A 12,890-nucleotide genomic window follows, 5' to 3' on the forward strand; every position below is an offset into this window, starting at 1 on the left:
TGGAATTCATTTGCTTCTGCAGGGAGGAAATTGAGATTTGTAAGAAAGAAATTTCTTACCCAGTTAAATGAATTTCAATATATTTTTCTTCTGATAAACATATGATAATCAGTTCATTGCATTCTGTGTAGTGATTGTTAGTGGAGGAAATTGGGTAGAATTTGATTATTCAAGAAGACAGCGCAACAAAAAACTTGTTTACATTGGACTAGAAGACGACCATGTTGTAGTCAGCTGGAAGGCAACCCTGCAGTACAGAGTTTCACAGGCGGGCAGTTCTAGGGAAGGAATTTTGTTAATGGAATTTGAGCTAAGATTTTACCACAAATAGAGAGTGGGAGAAATTGTTGGCTGTTGTTGTAGTTAGACGAGTGTTTGTTGTGAGTGTTTTGAAAAAAGGGGAAACCGACTGAATCCTGTTACAAATAATAGAATTCATTTTGAAAAAAAAAGTTTAATTGTTCTAGAAAAAACAGTCTTTAAAGAAAAAAAATGTAAAATAATTTCTACACGAAAAAAACATCTGGAATCATCAAATTTAATTACCAAATGATTTTTTAAAGTTTGATCATTTATTTGCTGCGGGATGACAACCATTTTGTCCGTTGGTCGACACTTCCGCTTCCGGTATTCACCACAAGCGAACAAACGAAACGTGAGTTGATTTCGTCTTCTTTTTTCTTTTCTTTTCAAAACTTTTCTTTTTTATTATTTCCTCCTTTATGTGAAACAAAATTTATTTTCTTTCTTGCAGCGTTCATAATTAACGACTTATAGCAACGTATTTGCTTGCACTATTTAAAAATTTTGTCCGTTGGAAATATTTTTTTTTTGTCTTGTTTTAATATGTTAATTTGTTAAAAGTTTTACATAAATGAAATTATTAAAAAAAAAAAAAACTCCCATTAATCGTTATAGTGCACTTACACAAAATTATCTATCTCTCTCTATATATATGTCTGTATCTTTTTTCTCCTGTTCACACACACACACACACACACACACACACACACGCACACACATATATATATAATAATAATAAACTGTCAAGATAAGGATTTTGTTTTTACTGACATAAGGATTTCCTGAAGTCTAGTGTTTTCTTGGGTGTATGTATATAATATATATATGTGTGTATATAATATAATATATATATATGTGTGTGTGTGTGTGTGTGTGTGTGTGTGGCGTAAATGCGCTTACTGATCCGTTCTAATTTTTTAAAATCGTATTTCCAAGTTTAATTAAAGTTTTATATATATATTTTTTTATTTATTGAATTGTAAGGTTAAAGTACAGAATAGGTACAAAACACCTTCCCCTCCCCATGTTAAGAATGGCTTTTTAAATAATGTTATTATTGCAGCACGGATCAATAAGTGCATGAGTACCAAATAAATAAAACATCCGCCCTTCCTCTACGCGCACACCGATTTGCAATATGTCAAAATAGACGGTACGAGAAAATAGGCGACACGAAGTCCGCAGCAAAGTGTCAGATTTTCATCTTTCAAAAAATATATATAGAGAACCATTCTTAACATGGGGAAGGCGTTTTGTAACTATTCTGTACTTTCAACTAACAGTTTAATTAACGAAAATATCGCAAAAATTGAATTCAACGTGTAAATATTATTAAAAAAAAAAAAAAAAATAGCGCGCCACAATACGCACCGTTTTTTTTTTTTTTAAACAAATTCGAAACCGTGAAACAACATTTGGCTGACCTGCCCCCCCCCTAATTTTAACTGGTATTCTGCAGTTGATATTTTTTTACGTCCCAACCTTCACATATTAAGAATGGCTTTCGGAATAAAAACCTTCAACCTCGTAAACTATACAACATACTAAAACATAATATAAAAATTATGGGGCTGGGGCTGATTCTCGTTCAGGTCCGTCCAACATTTTTATTTTATCATGCAAAAAATTTAGCTTACTGCGATTTTTCTTTTAATCTAACATTGATTTGTCGACTTCGTGTCGCCTATTTTTATGCATCTATTATATTTTAAAGAAACTAGAACTATTAGAACTCTGCACGCCTGTGGAATTGTCTTCCGTTTTCCTGCTTTCCGGCTGACTACCGTAAATAAGTTCTTGATGAGCCGTTCCATATAAGTTATCAAATTTAACAAATTTTCATTACTAATGATTATTATATTGTCCAATTTCTACTGTACACTCTTTAACCCTTATCCTTGAGCTGCCTCTTGGCCTTGATAATGAGTTGATACCTATGAAAAAAAAAAAAAAAAAGAAAAAGTCCAATGTGAACAAGTTCTAATTGAATCGTCCCCCTAAGTAATCCAAGTTTCAAAATTCCCACTGTTTACTATGCTAAAATCACAATGACTAATGTATACCTATTAACCCTTATCCTCGAGTGGCCTCTGGGCCTTGATAAGTGGTGACACCCTTGTAAAAAAAAAAAAAAAAGAAAAACAAAGTCATTTTCTTCTGTAACCAATTTGTGTTTTTGTTCAAATCCCACGTGTGATGGCGAAAACCGTTATTTTCAATCGGATCTTCCACTTTTTGAAATGTGCGTCTCCTTTTTTACACTGAAAATTTTCAATAATTCCAGCTTGTAAAACTAAAGCCCATATAAATATTAGCATCAATATTTATAAGACAATCCCAATCAGATAAAAAAGCTCAATATACGATATAGAACAATATTATAAATGAACATTTGGAATTAAATTCTGTAAATTAAAAAAATTGTATTTTTTTTAGTTTATCGACTCCTCGTCATTCACCTTTAATTTGTCGACCTATCCTGGTTTTCGGGTACGCTGAAAACGAATATCGCATTTATTTTTTGTGCAAACACGCAGTTATTCATATTTGAAGGCATTCAGTAGCCAACGTAATCACTATTGTTTTGCTGGTGGCCATCTTGTTTCCCATTTAGGCCAAAAACAGCCAAAAGAGCCAAAACTTGGCTCCCAAAACATTTTTTGGTTTCAATGCCTTCCGGATATTTTTATTTATTTATTTATTTTTTTTTGACAAGGTGGTCACCAATTATCAAGGCCCGGAAGCCACCCGGGGATAAGGGTTATTGCGTGTACAGTACGTTAGTGTTGAGATTTGATAAAGTGTCTTACTTAAGGGGGCGGTTCCGCCGGTTCATCAGGAATTTGTTTGTTGGACTTGAAAACATCCAAGTTATAGTCAGATGAGAAACAGGCAAATGGAACAGAGTTCTAAGAAAGAAGCTTTGTTCATAGAATCTATGTTTTGATTTAGGCATAGATAAAGAGTGGGGGGGAAATTAATGACAGTGGTTTCAGCTAGACAGGTATTTTTCGTGAAAGATTGACGAGGGGAGAGGCCAGGTATTGGAGTTCAGACGAGCACCTGCCATGGAAATAACGATAAAACAAAGACAGGCTTGCAACATCTCTCCTGTGGGAGAGATGTTGCAGGGAAGAGAAAAGGGCATCCCCCACTAAGCCATAAAGCCTATTTTGTATTCTGTCAAGGCAGGATAGGCTGTTTTTAGCAGCTCCTGCCCAGATATAGCAGCAGTACTCCATCCATGGGCATATTTAGCTTTTATATAGATAGAGAATTGCATCAGCAATGAGATATCTTCTGGAGTGGTAGAAGGATCCTACCATTTTTCCAGCGATCTTGGCAACAGACTTGATGTATGTGTTCCATTTCAGGTCAGGAGTAAAGGTCAAGCCCAGAAGCTTGTCAAAACATGGAGCCTCCCCGAGACAAGAGTCATCCATTTCAATTGATGCCAGATGGGGGTCAGAGCGTTGATGATGTAAACATGGGGAGGGGAGGGTGTTTTGTACCTATTCTGTACTTTAACCTTACAATTGAATAAAAAAAAACATATCATAAAACTTTAATTAAACTTGGAAATATGATTTAAAAAATAGCATGGATCACTCTCTGCATTAGCACCAAAATGGTAATTAGTAAAAACATGAAGAGAGTGCTCAATACTATTGCAGAGGAAATATTTAAATATAATTTTTTATTACCGTTTTCTCTGCTTAGCTACACATGATTCAGTAACCGAAACATGTGTAACTAAGCAGATAAAATGGTAATAAAAAAAATATCTGCTTATATTTAAAAGGCACTTTGTGAGTTCATTTCCTATGAACTCTGAAACAGCTGGACCGGTTTTAAAATATTTTACACAAATGTACTTTGTGTTTAATAGTGTTTTTAAATAGGTTTTGTATTGGAATGCCCCGATAAGTATCAAAAATCGATAATCGGAAAAAATCCGATTCAAAGAAGGATATTGACCAAAGTTAACAATCTTAATAGCCTTACATCACAAGTGCATTTTAAAAGTTTTATTGCTGCACAAGCAGAAGGACCTGCTGTATAAAATCAACAGTAGGTTCTTTGATAAGACAGGGGCAATGTATTGTGGACATGGTCATCCGTGCACCTTGCTGAATCCTCTAATAGAACAGGCAATCGATTGGATTGAAAAATGGGCAATTTTACCGATTTCATTTGCAATAAAAGTATTGAAAGTGTGGAATGTTTGTTGATCCTCATTTAATCCCGGGCAGTGTCGGGTATCCCTATATATATTTAAAAAAAACATTTTTTTTTATTACATTTTCACCCCAAACAAGGCATATTGCCACTTTGATGTAGGGGGCTACTATCAGGGACCTAAGTTGCAGGGGTATTATGTAGGGAGTTGAGCAGCAAGATGTCTGTTCACATTACACTTGAACTTCTGCATGTCAGTACAGTTGGGGAAGCAGGAAACTGGAAGAGAATACCAAAGTCTTGCAGTTCCGGGGGAGAAGCTATTGAAGTAAAAGGCTTTCTTGCATCTAGGGATCTCAACTGTGTAGGAGTAGAACTTTGTTGTTTTTCGGGGGTATTTTCGTCGAGGGGGTACAAGTGCTTGTAGTTCATCAGAGCATCCACCATTAAAATACTTGCAAAACAGGCAGAGGGACGCAACATTTCGTCAATGGGACAGGGGCTATATATATATATATATATATATATATATATATACACACACACTGTTGAATGATTCTGACTGCTGCATAATGCTCACAAAGATTGTGCCACAGGATTGTCTGGTCTGCAGCTTCCTCTTCCACGTCCATTAATAGAAAGCAAAACGTAAAGCTACAATTGTATTTTTTTTTTAATAAATGTCAAAATTGTTGGCTAATTTGAATATATTGCGTTGTTGTCTAACAATAAATCTGTGATGTGTTCATACTGAATACAAGAGAGTGACTCGTGTTTTTTTATGTCCAATTCAATCGTACAATGACTCAATCCTATTGATAATGAAATGACAAGTAGTTTGTCGTGTTGTCTTTTGTTTTTAGAACAGGACAAATTAACTACTAGTATTCAAATGAAAAGTGTTCGGCCATTTGTAAAAGAACGACTAACAACACGAGCCAATGCCAATCCAAGGTTAAAAAAATAAGGAACTTTTTCTTTTTATTTAATAAATAGACGCATGTATGGCGTTAATGCAGTATATAGTTAAAACCAGAAATACATACAAGGTGACTTCAATAAGTTTCCAGGCATTTTTGTACGGGCACTTTTATTGATAGTACACACCTGAAACTTGACTCCCCTTGGAAGTAATCTCCTCCGACTGCAATGCACTTGTATTGTTCCACCAACTTCTGGAAGACCCCATGGAAGGCGTCTTGTGTGAGCGTGTCAGTGACCCTCATCACAGCCTCTTTCATCTCCTAAGTTGTCTCATAACGACAGTCTCTAAGGTTTTCTTTGAGCTTAAGGAATAACCAATAGTCACAGGGAGCAAGGTTTGGGCTATAAGGAGGGCGAGGAACTGTTTCGATGCCCATCTTGGTCAAATAGTCTGTGACAAAGAATACCACTACTACTACAAATAATAAGTCAAAACAAAAAAGTCGGTTGTTTTTGTTTTATGGCATATCAACCCTTTTCAGGTTATTTAATGGTGAATCCAGTGATTTTGAAGAACAATTTTTTAATAGAATATGTTTTTTTTTTTTTTCAAGTCAGTTTCTATTTAACCCATAGTTGAAACCCTAACAGGTACTACCACTCCGGGTCGGAGTGGACCTGGGAGTAATGGCAATTAAAGGGTGGCTCCACACTTCCCAAAGCCCGCAAGCTGGGGATTCACCATCAGATATAGTTTAAGGTCATATCCAGGACCCAAAAAAGGGAAGAAAAAAATCTAGAAAATTAAAATAGTATTATAACTAAAAATTTTAAAATTAAAATAGTATTATAACTAAAAATTTTAAAATTAAAATCGTATTATAACTAAAAATTTTAAAATCAATATAGTATTATAACTAAAAATTTTAAAATTAAAATCGTATTATAACTAAAAATTTTAAAATTAAAATCGTATTATAACTAAAAATTTTAAAATTAAAATCGTATTATAACTAAAAATTTTAAAATTAAAGTCGTATTATAACTAAAAATTTTAAAATTAAAATCGTATTATAGCTAAAAATTTTAAAATTAAAATCGTATTATAACTAAAAATTTTAAAATTAAAATCATATTATAACTAAAAAATTTAAAATTAAAATCGTATTATAACTAAAAATTTTAAAATTAAAATCGTATAACTAAAAATTTTGAAATTAAAATCGTATTATAACTAAAAAATTTGAAATTAAAATCGTATTATAACTAAAAATTTTAAAATTAAAATCGTATTATAACTAAAAATTTTAAAATTAAAATCGTATTATAACTAAAAATTTTAAAATTAAAATCGTATAACTAAAAATTTTTAAATCAAAATATATTATAACTAAAAATAGTAAAATTAAAATATATTATAACTAAAAATAGTAAAATTAAAATATATTATAACTAAAAATAGTAAAATTAAAATATATAACTAAAAATAGTAAAATTAAAATATATTATAACTAAAAATAGTAAAATTAAAATAGTATTATAACTAAAAATAGTAACAATATTTAACAGTAATAATAATAAAAATGTTAATGCATAACAGAATAACCCCCGACTACCCTTACGATTTGACAATTGCTTTTGTTAAGAATAGCTTAATAATGTAAGAAATTCTCACATCCCAATTTCCTCCCGGTAGAAGCAAAAGAATCCACGAATACAAAAGCCATACTTTTTTCAAACTCAAAATTTATTCACAAGTAACAGCAATGAAAGTTTATTTGGTTCTGGTTTTGTCCGTTTGCAAAACGCTGGCCTGATTTGCCTTTTTAATATGAATTCCTATTGTCGGAATGTTAGTTCGTTGTTCCTCGGAAGGATCCATGAATGTTCATGGTAAACTCGGCAGGAATGTTGCCGCCTATAATTAGGCATAATGTGAGCCACTTAGGACTCAAGATGAATTGAGATAAGATCCAATATTTGGTAAATATACATGAAGAACAGTTCTTGAATGCCATCCTTAATTTGGATAGATTTAGCACGATAAGTTGTCTCTGCTTGTAGAGATGGGTCCCTCGTTCACCAACTGTTTGGTGTTCACGATTGTCTTAGCTCCCAGTGGGAGTTGCTGGATTTGAGTCTATCCCGATGCCAAGTTTCTGTGTAGACTGAAAAAAGAAACCTGATACAAAAAGCGTGTCAAGCAAATCACGTGACACATTCAAATTTAAACCAATGATGGCGGTCTACTAATGCGTGGGCGGCTGAACAAAAAGAAAGATGGCTACTGTATATGGAATTTCTCACAATAAATAATATTCCAGTAACTGTCAGTAATGAACTAATACTGCTATTATTTAGAATACAATTCTTAACATGGAGGTAGGAGGAGGGGGCTATGTTAACCATTCTGAATTGTCACTTAAATTAATATGTAAAATTATATATCTTATTAGGAAATATATTGTATTTTTCTGAACTGTCACTTAAATTAATATGTAAAATTATATATCTTATTTTTATTAGGAAATATATTGTATTTTTCTGAACTGTCACTTAAATTAATATGTAAAATTAGGAAAATATATTTTACAAATGAAGAAATACATAAAATGCTTAAGGATCTTTATTTCAGACAGAAATTTCTTTAGATTCAGCAGTTTAAAAGCTTCAAAATCCCTTTCAGGTTTGCACATTCATAGAAAAATCGTCATGATGACTATCATTATTAAAATAAAATTAGAATGCGTGCAAAAAAAATAGCCGAAAACCGGCTTTTATTTTGATATTTGAAAGTGATTTTGGAGCCTTTAAACTGCCAATTTAAGCTTAGTTTTGTCCAGTCGTTTTGGTGTCCACGGGAAATGGACACGCAAACAAACACTGCCTTTTATATACACGTAGAAATCATGGTGCTAAAATATGCGTAAAATAAACTGCAATCATTTAAGATGCTCGTTTTGCAAGTACTTCGATGGAATGTGCTCTGATGAACTCGTAGCACTTGTGCGTCCTTGATATGCATATTTCTGACTTAACCTGATAAGCAGCAAAGTCCAACCCCTTCACTATTGACGTCCCTAGATGCCAGAAAGCCTTCTACTAGTTTCTTCCCTCAGACTACTAGACTTTGGAATTCCTTCCCTCTTACCTGCTTCCCTGACTACTAAACTGTACAAGTTTAAATGTAATGTCAACAGATACTCTGTTGTTCAACTCCCCTAACTTCCCTGTTAGGCAAAACTTATAAGTTAGGTTCCTTTGAGTAAGATATTCACAGCAAGAACTCATTTTTTTACAACTTTCATCATTTGCATGTTTAATATCAAACAAAATTTCCATGAACAGAGTTTCTACCCAAGAGATTAACATTTGTGAACACATTACTGCAGAACTTCTTCCATGCAGACTACAACATGGTCGTCTTCAGATCCAATATCATCAAGTGCTTCTCAGAAACCATCATTATAAGTAATTGTCGTCTCCCCTGATCAGGTCATGGTTACGGTATTCACCTTGGGTCGGTTGGGCTGGCTCTTTCTAACAAGTTCACCACATTCCAAACTTTGACTTACCAGGTATGGCGATCTAACGCTGCTTCTGTTATGAGTCCAAGTCATTTGTTGTTCCAACGACGAACCCCTTACAGGTGAGTGCTCAGAGCCAATTCAGCGTCCTGTTTTCCCAGCATGGTGGTGATGCTGAATCAATGACATCACAGATGAAGTCACCTGGATGTTGACTAAGGACGTGGCTAAACCAACAAAGGTGCCTTGCAAGGAGAGATTTTTGGAGGCAGTGGATCTTGCAGTGAGTGCAAACTGTACTGTTGGAGATAAACTTTGCCAGCAGATATAGTGATGGTCGAATACCCCCAGTTTGTTTAGGTTGCTTGCTAGTTGTGACTTTCTGAAGATGTCTGTTTTTTTTATCTAAAATGCATCAAACATTGATTTATTGAGTTTTTTTCCACTTTCTCTTTGACAAACTCAATCATGTTTTGCAAGTTCTAAAAAAAAAAAACAATTTTCTTCTACAAAATCAACTCAAACGTCATGGAAAAATATTTGAAGATATAAAGAAACATAGAAACTAGTTGGCCTAAAATGCACCAAACATTAATTTTGTTTCCTTTCTCTTTGTAAAACTCAATCATGTTCTGCAAAGTAAAAAAAAAAGAAGCAATTTTCTTGTACAAAACAAAATCCAACCAAACGCCATGAATAAATGTTTGGAATTTCAAGCAGCAAAATATTTTTCAAAATGACTGAATTCCACATTAAATAATTTAAAAAGGGTTGATACGCCATAAAACAAATTTTGTTCATCATATCGTATGAATCTGAAGATTTGATTGTTGGCATTGGTTTCCCTGATATTTTTCTTGTCAGAATTCTTTCTAGAAAGACATTGGGTATTTACAGGACAGACCACATGAACGTTGGCCAACATTCTAAGTGAAAGTGATTTTTGTGGCACAATCTATATTCGAACTTGAGACACTGAAGTCGTCAGTCCATGTCGTTGACCACTTGACCACCAGCACTTCCCAACAAATTTTGCTCATTCCATTCATTTTCAGTTTTCATTATCCTTGAGGGGCTTTTCACCTTGCTATGTGGTAACTCCTTTGTTAAAAATTTTATTGCCCAAAAAGACTGATAGTGAATACTTTGTATATTTTGAAAAGAAACATTTTAAAATATTTTAATTTTTAAACAAAAAATGGATGCCTCGTGACCTTCGGTTCATGGTGTATATACATTTAACGTGCTTGACGGATTACGAACATGGAGAGGGGTAATATAACTTGAAAAAGGGTTGATATGCCATAAAACAAAACAACTAAACCAGTTCTGTGCCATTTTGTCTTCTCTTCATCACTTGTCTGAAGATGCTGGCTTCTTGATCAATAGTGAATATTAGAAATTTGCATATTTTAAAAAATAGCATTTCTTTTTTTTTTTTTTTTTTTTTGACAAAATTTCAATGCGAGTTTTAAGAATGCATGGTGTGTATTTTGCAACACTTATGTCTTTTTGTTTTTGTTTGAACAGAAAATGTCCGATTGGTCTGAGCAAGTAAATGCCCAGGAAGAAGGTCTCGCAAAAAGAGTAAGTGTTGTTTGCGTTTAGGTCATTGTTTAGAATTTGACTTTAAAAAAAGACAAATCTTTCTGATGTACCTATCCATCATGGAACAAAGATGTCATATTCTAAAAATCGCATAAATTGATAATTTTTTTTTTTTTTTATAAGAAAAGCAAATTTTATAACAGGCAAGAGAGAAGCCAGGAAGTCGCCATGTTTTTTTTTTTTTTTTTTTTTTTTTTTTTTTAGAATATGTTAAAAATTTTTTGTTTTTAGAATATGTTAAAAAATTTTTTTTTAGAATATGTTAAAAATTTTTTTTTTCTTTTTTAGAATATGTTAAAATTCTCAGATTAAAACTCAATTTTACTGCCGAAATTTTGTTTGTATTCAAAATAAAACTTTTTTAATGGCTAAAAATCATAAATTTTAATTTTTCTTAATAAAAAGAAAAAAATACTTGATCAATTTAGGTGATTTTTAGAATATGATATTTTCATTCTGTGACAAGATTTTTCTGTATTTTTTTTCTTTTTTTTCATTAAGTTGAATTCTAATTAAGAATCTTATTTTATTCTCTTTCTTTTTTTATTTTCTTTCCTGACTTCTCTGGTACCAGTTTTCAAGAATTCTGGCAAAAGAACTAACCGATTAAATTATCGCCCCCTTAGCCTCCTCCACATCACTTTTCGCCAAAATATTTGAGTCCATAATTAGAGGGCGGCAGTACTAGGGGTCTATCTTCAAAAACCATTTGCACCTAGCTTAATCTCTTCATTAGGATGATAATAGATAGAGAAAAAAAGAATTTTTGAAAAAAAGTCATTTTTGGCATATGGGGGGCTTTTTTTACGATATTGCCCCCCACCCCTGGGGGCCCAAAATCACCATTTGCAGCAAAAAATTTACATTATGCAAAATTGCATGCACCTAAACGTCCTAAATTGATACAAATTGGTATAGATAGTTGAGACTGATGATTTCTAGCCATTTTTGAGGCATTTTTGGGTTTATAGGATGAAAAGAAGGGCCAAAATGAGCCGAAATTTGCTCAAAATTACCCGAAATCTTAAAAAATCAGCTATTTGGCTACTATGTTACTCCTAAAACGTCCGAAATGACTATGAATGGACTTAGTTGGCTAAAACTTACATTACCCCATAATTTCTAGCCATTTTTGAGGCATTTTTGGGTTCCTTTATAAAAAGAAGGGCCAAAATGAGCCGAAATTTGCCCAAAATTACCCGAAACTTAAAAAATCAGCTATTTGGCTACTATGTTACTCCTAAAACATTCCAAATGACTATGAGTGGATTTAGTTGGCTAGAACACACTGCAATGGCAATGGCTTCTTGATAACAACACTGCAATGGCTTCATAATAACACTGCAATAGATTCTTATTCTATTCAACAGAAATTCATTTCTGCTGGGTCCTTCATTTCTCTTAGTGTCCTCCCCACCCCAAAACTGTGAAAGGAATTAGTTCCATTTCACATAAAAGTGCGGAGAGGAAAGATTTGAGTAGCAAAGCCTCCAAAATTCGTAATGAGTTGGCAGCAATGAATGTTTCTTGGTACTCATCCCAGAAGGAACTGCAGAATCAAGTAATGGAGAAGAAATTGTCCAAGAAACAGAAGAATGTTGATTACGTTCTCAACCTGGCTAAAACCTGCAAGCAATGGGGTGGTCCGTGTTGTTCTGTTGACGAGCTGAAAGAGGTATTGAGAAAGAATGGCGACATTGGCAAGAAAATTGTCAAAACTGAGCTTTCCTTCTACATTCACACTCACAAAGCAGATCGACTGCATCGACCTGAGTTATTTAGGCTGATCAACATAGACATGTCCACTCAGCTCGAAAATCTGTCCGTTCTCTTGTCCAACGAAGACAACAGTGCAAGCCAAAGCAGCATCGCAGAAATGATATTGCCAACCAACGACGATGCCTTGAAAGTGCTGTCAGACGATCCAAAAAAACGAGAGCACCAAATCTACCAGCCTAACAAGATGTGTGTGAGTGTATGGTATGAGGGTGAACAGACAACCTGGTACATTGGTTTCTTCACTTCGATTAAGGATGATCAAACATTTGTTGTGGAGCAGCTGGTCCGAGTTGAGAAAGGTGCAGATCTGATGTGGGTTCATCCATCGTCACCCATTCTGGAGGAGGTAACCAGTGACCAGGTTCTGCGCTATAAGAATGGGAAGTTGCTCGAGGTGAAGGGAAGTTGGAACTATGAAAGAAAAAACAAATTCACACTGAAGAACAAAGATGAGATCAATAAAGAATTTGAATCATTCATAACGTATTTCAATTAATTGTTGAGACGATTTATTGTTCTATTCCAATTGTTAACTATTACTCTTTTATTACCACCTCACAATTTTTCTAA

At 33.6% G+C, this 12,890-nt stretch overlaps 1 protein-coding gene across 2 annotated transcripts in view; it reads left to right on the forward strand.

Annotated features, from left to right (window-relative positions):
• The first annotated feature begins 571 nt into the window (after positions 1–571).
• The window catches only part of LOC145269853 (ATP-dependent RNA helicase DDX19A-like), a 51,207-nt gene continuing 38,888 nt past the window's right edge, over positions 572–12,890 (forward strand). Inside the window, exons 1-2 of one of the 2 annotated variants that reach the window (XM_080125581.1) lie at positions 572–655; positions 10,464–10,520. In XM_080125581.1, the coding sequence (XP_079981707.1) occupies positions 587–655; positions 10,464–10,520 (126 nt within the window). In that variant the 5' untranslated portion in view covers positions 572–586. The remainder of the gene's footprint in view (positions 656–10,463; positions 10,521–12,890) is intronic. The other variant, XM_080125582.1, reaches the window with a different exon arrangement.

Source organism: Euprymna scolopes, chromosome 45, assembly GCF_053919585.1.
Source record: "Euprymna scolopes isolate OS-2025 chromosome 45, ASM5391958v1, whole genome shotgun sequence".
Lineage (NCBI taxonomy): Eukaryota > Metazoa > Mollusca > Cephalopoda > Sepiida > Sepiolidae > Euprymna > Euprymna scolopes.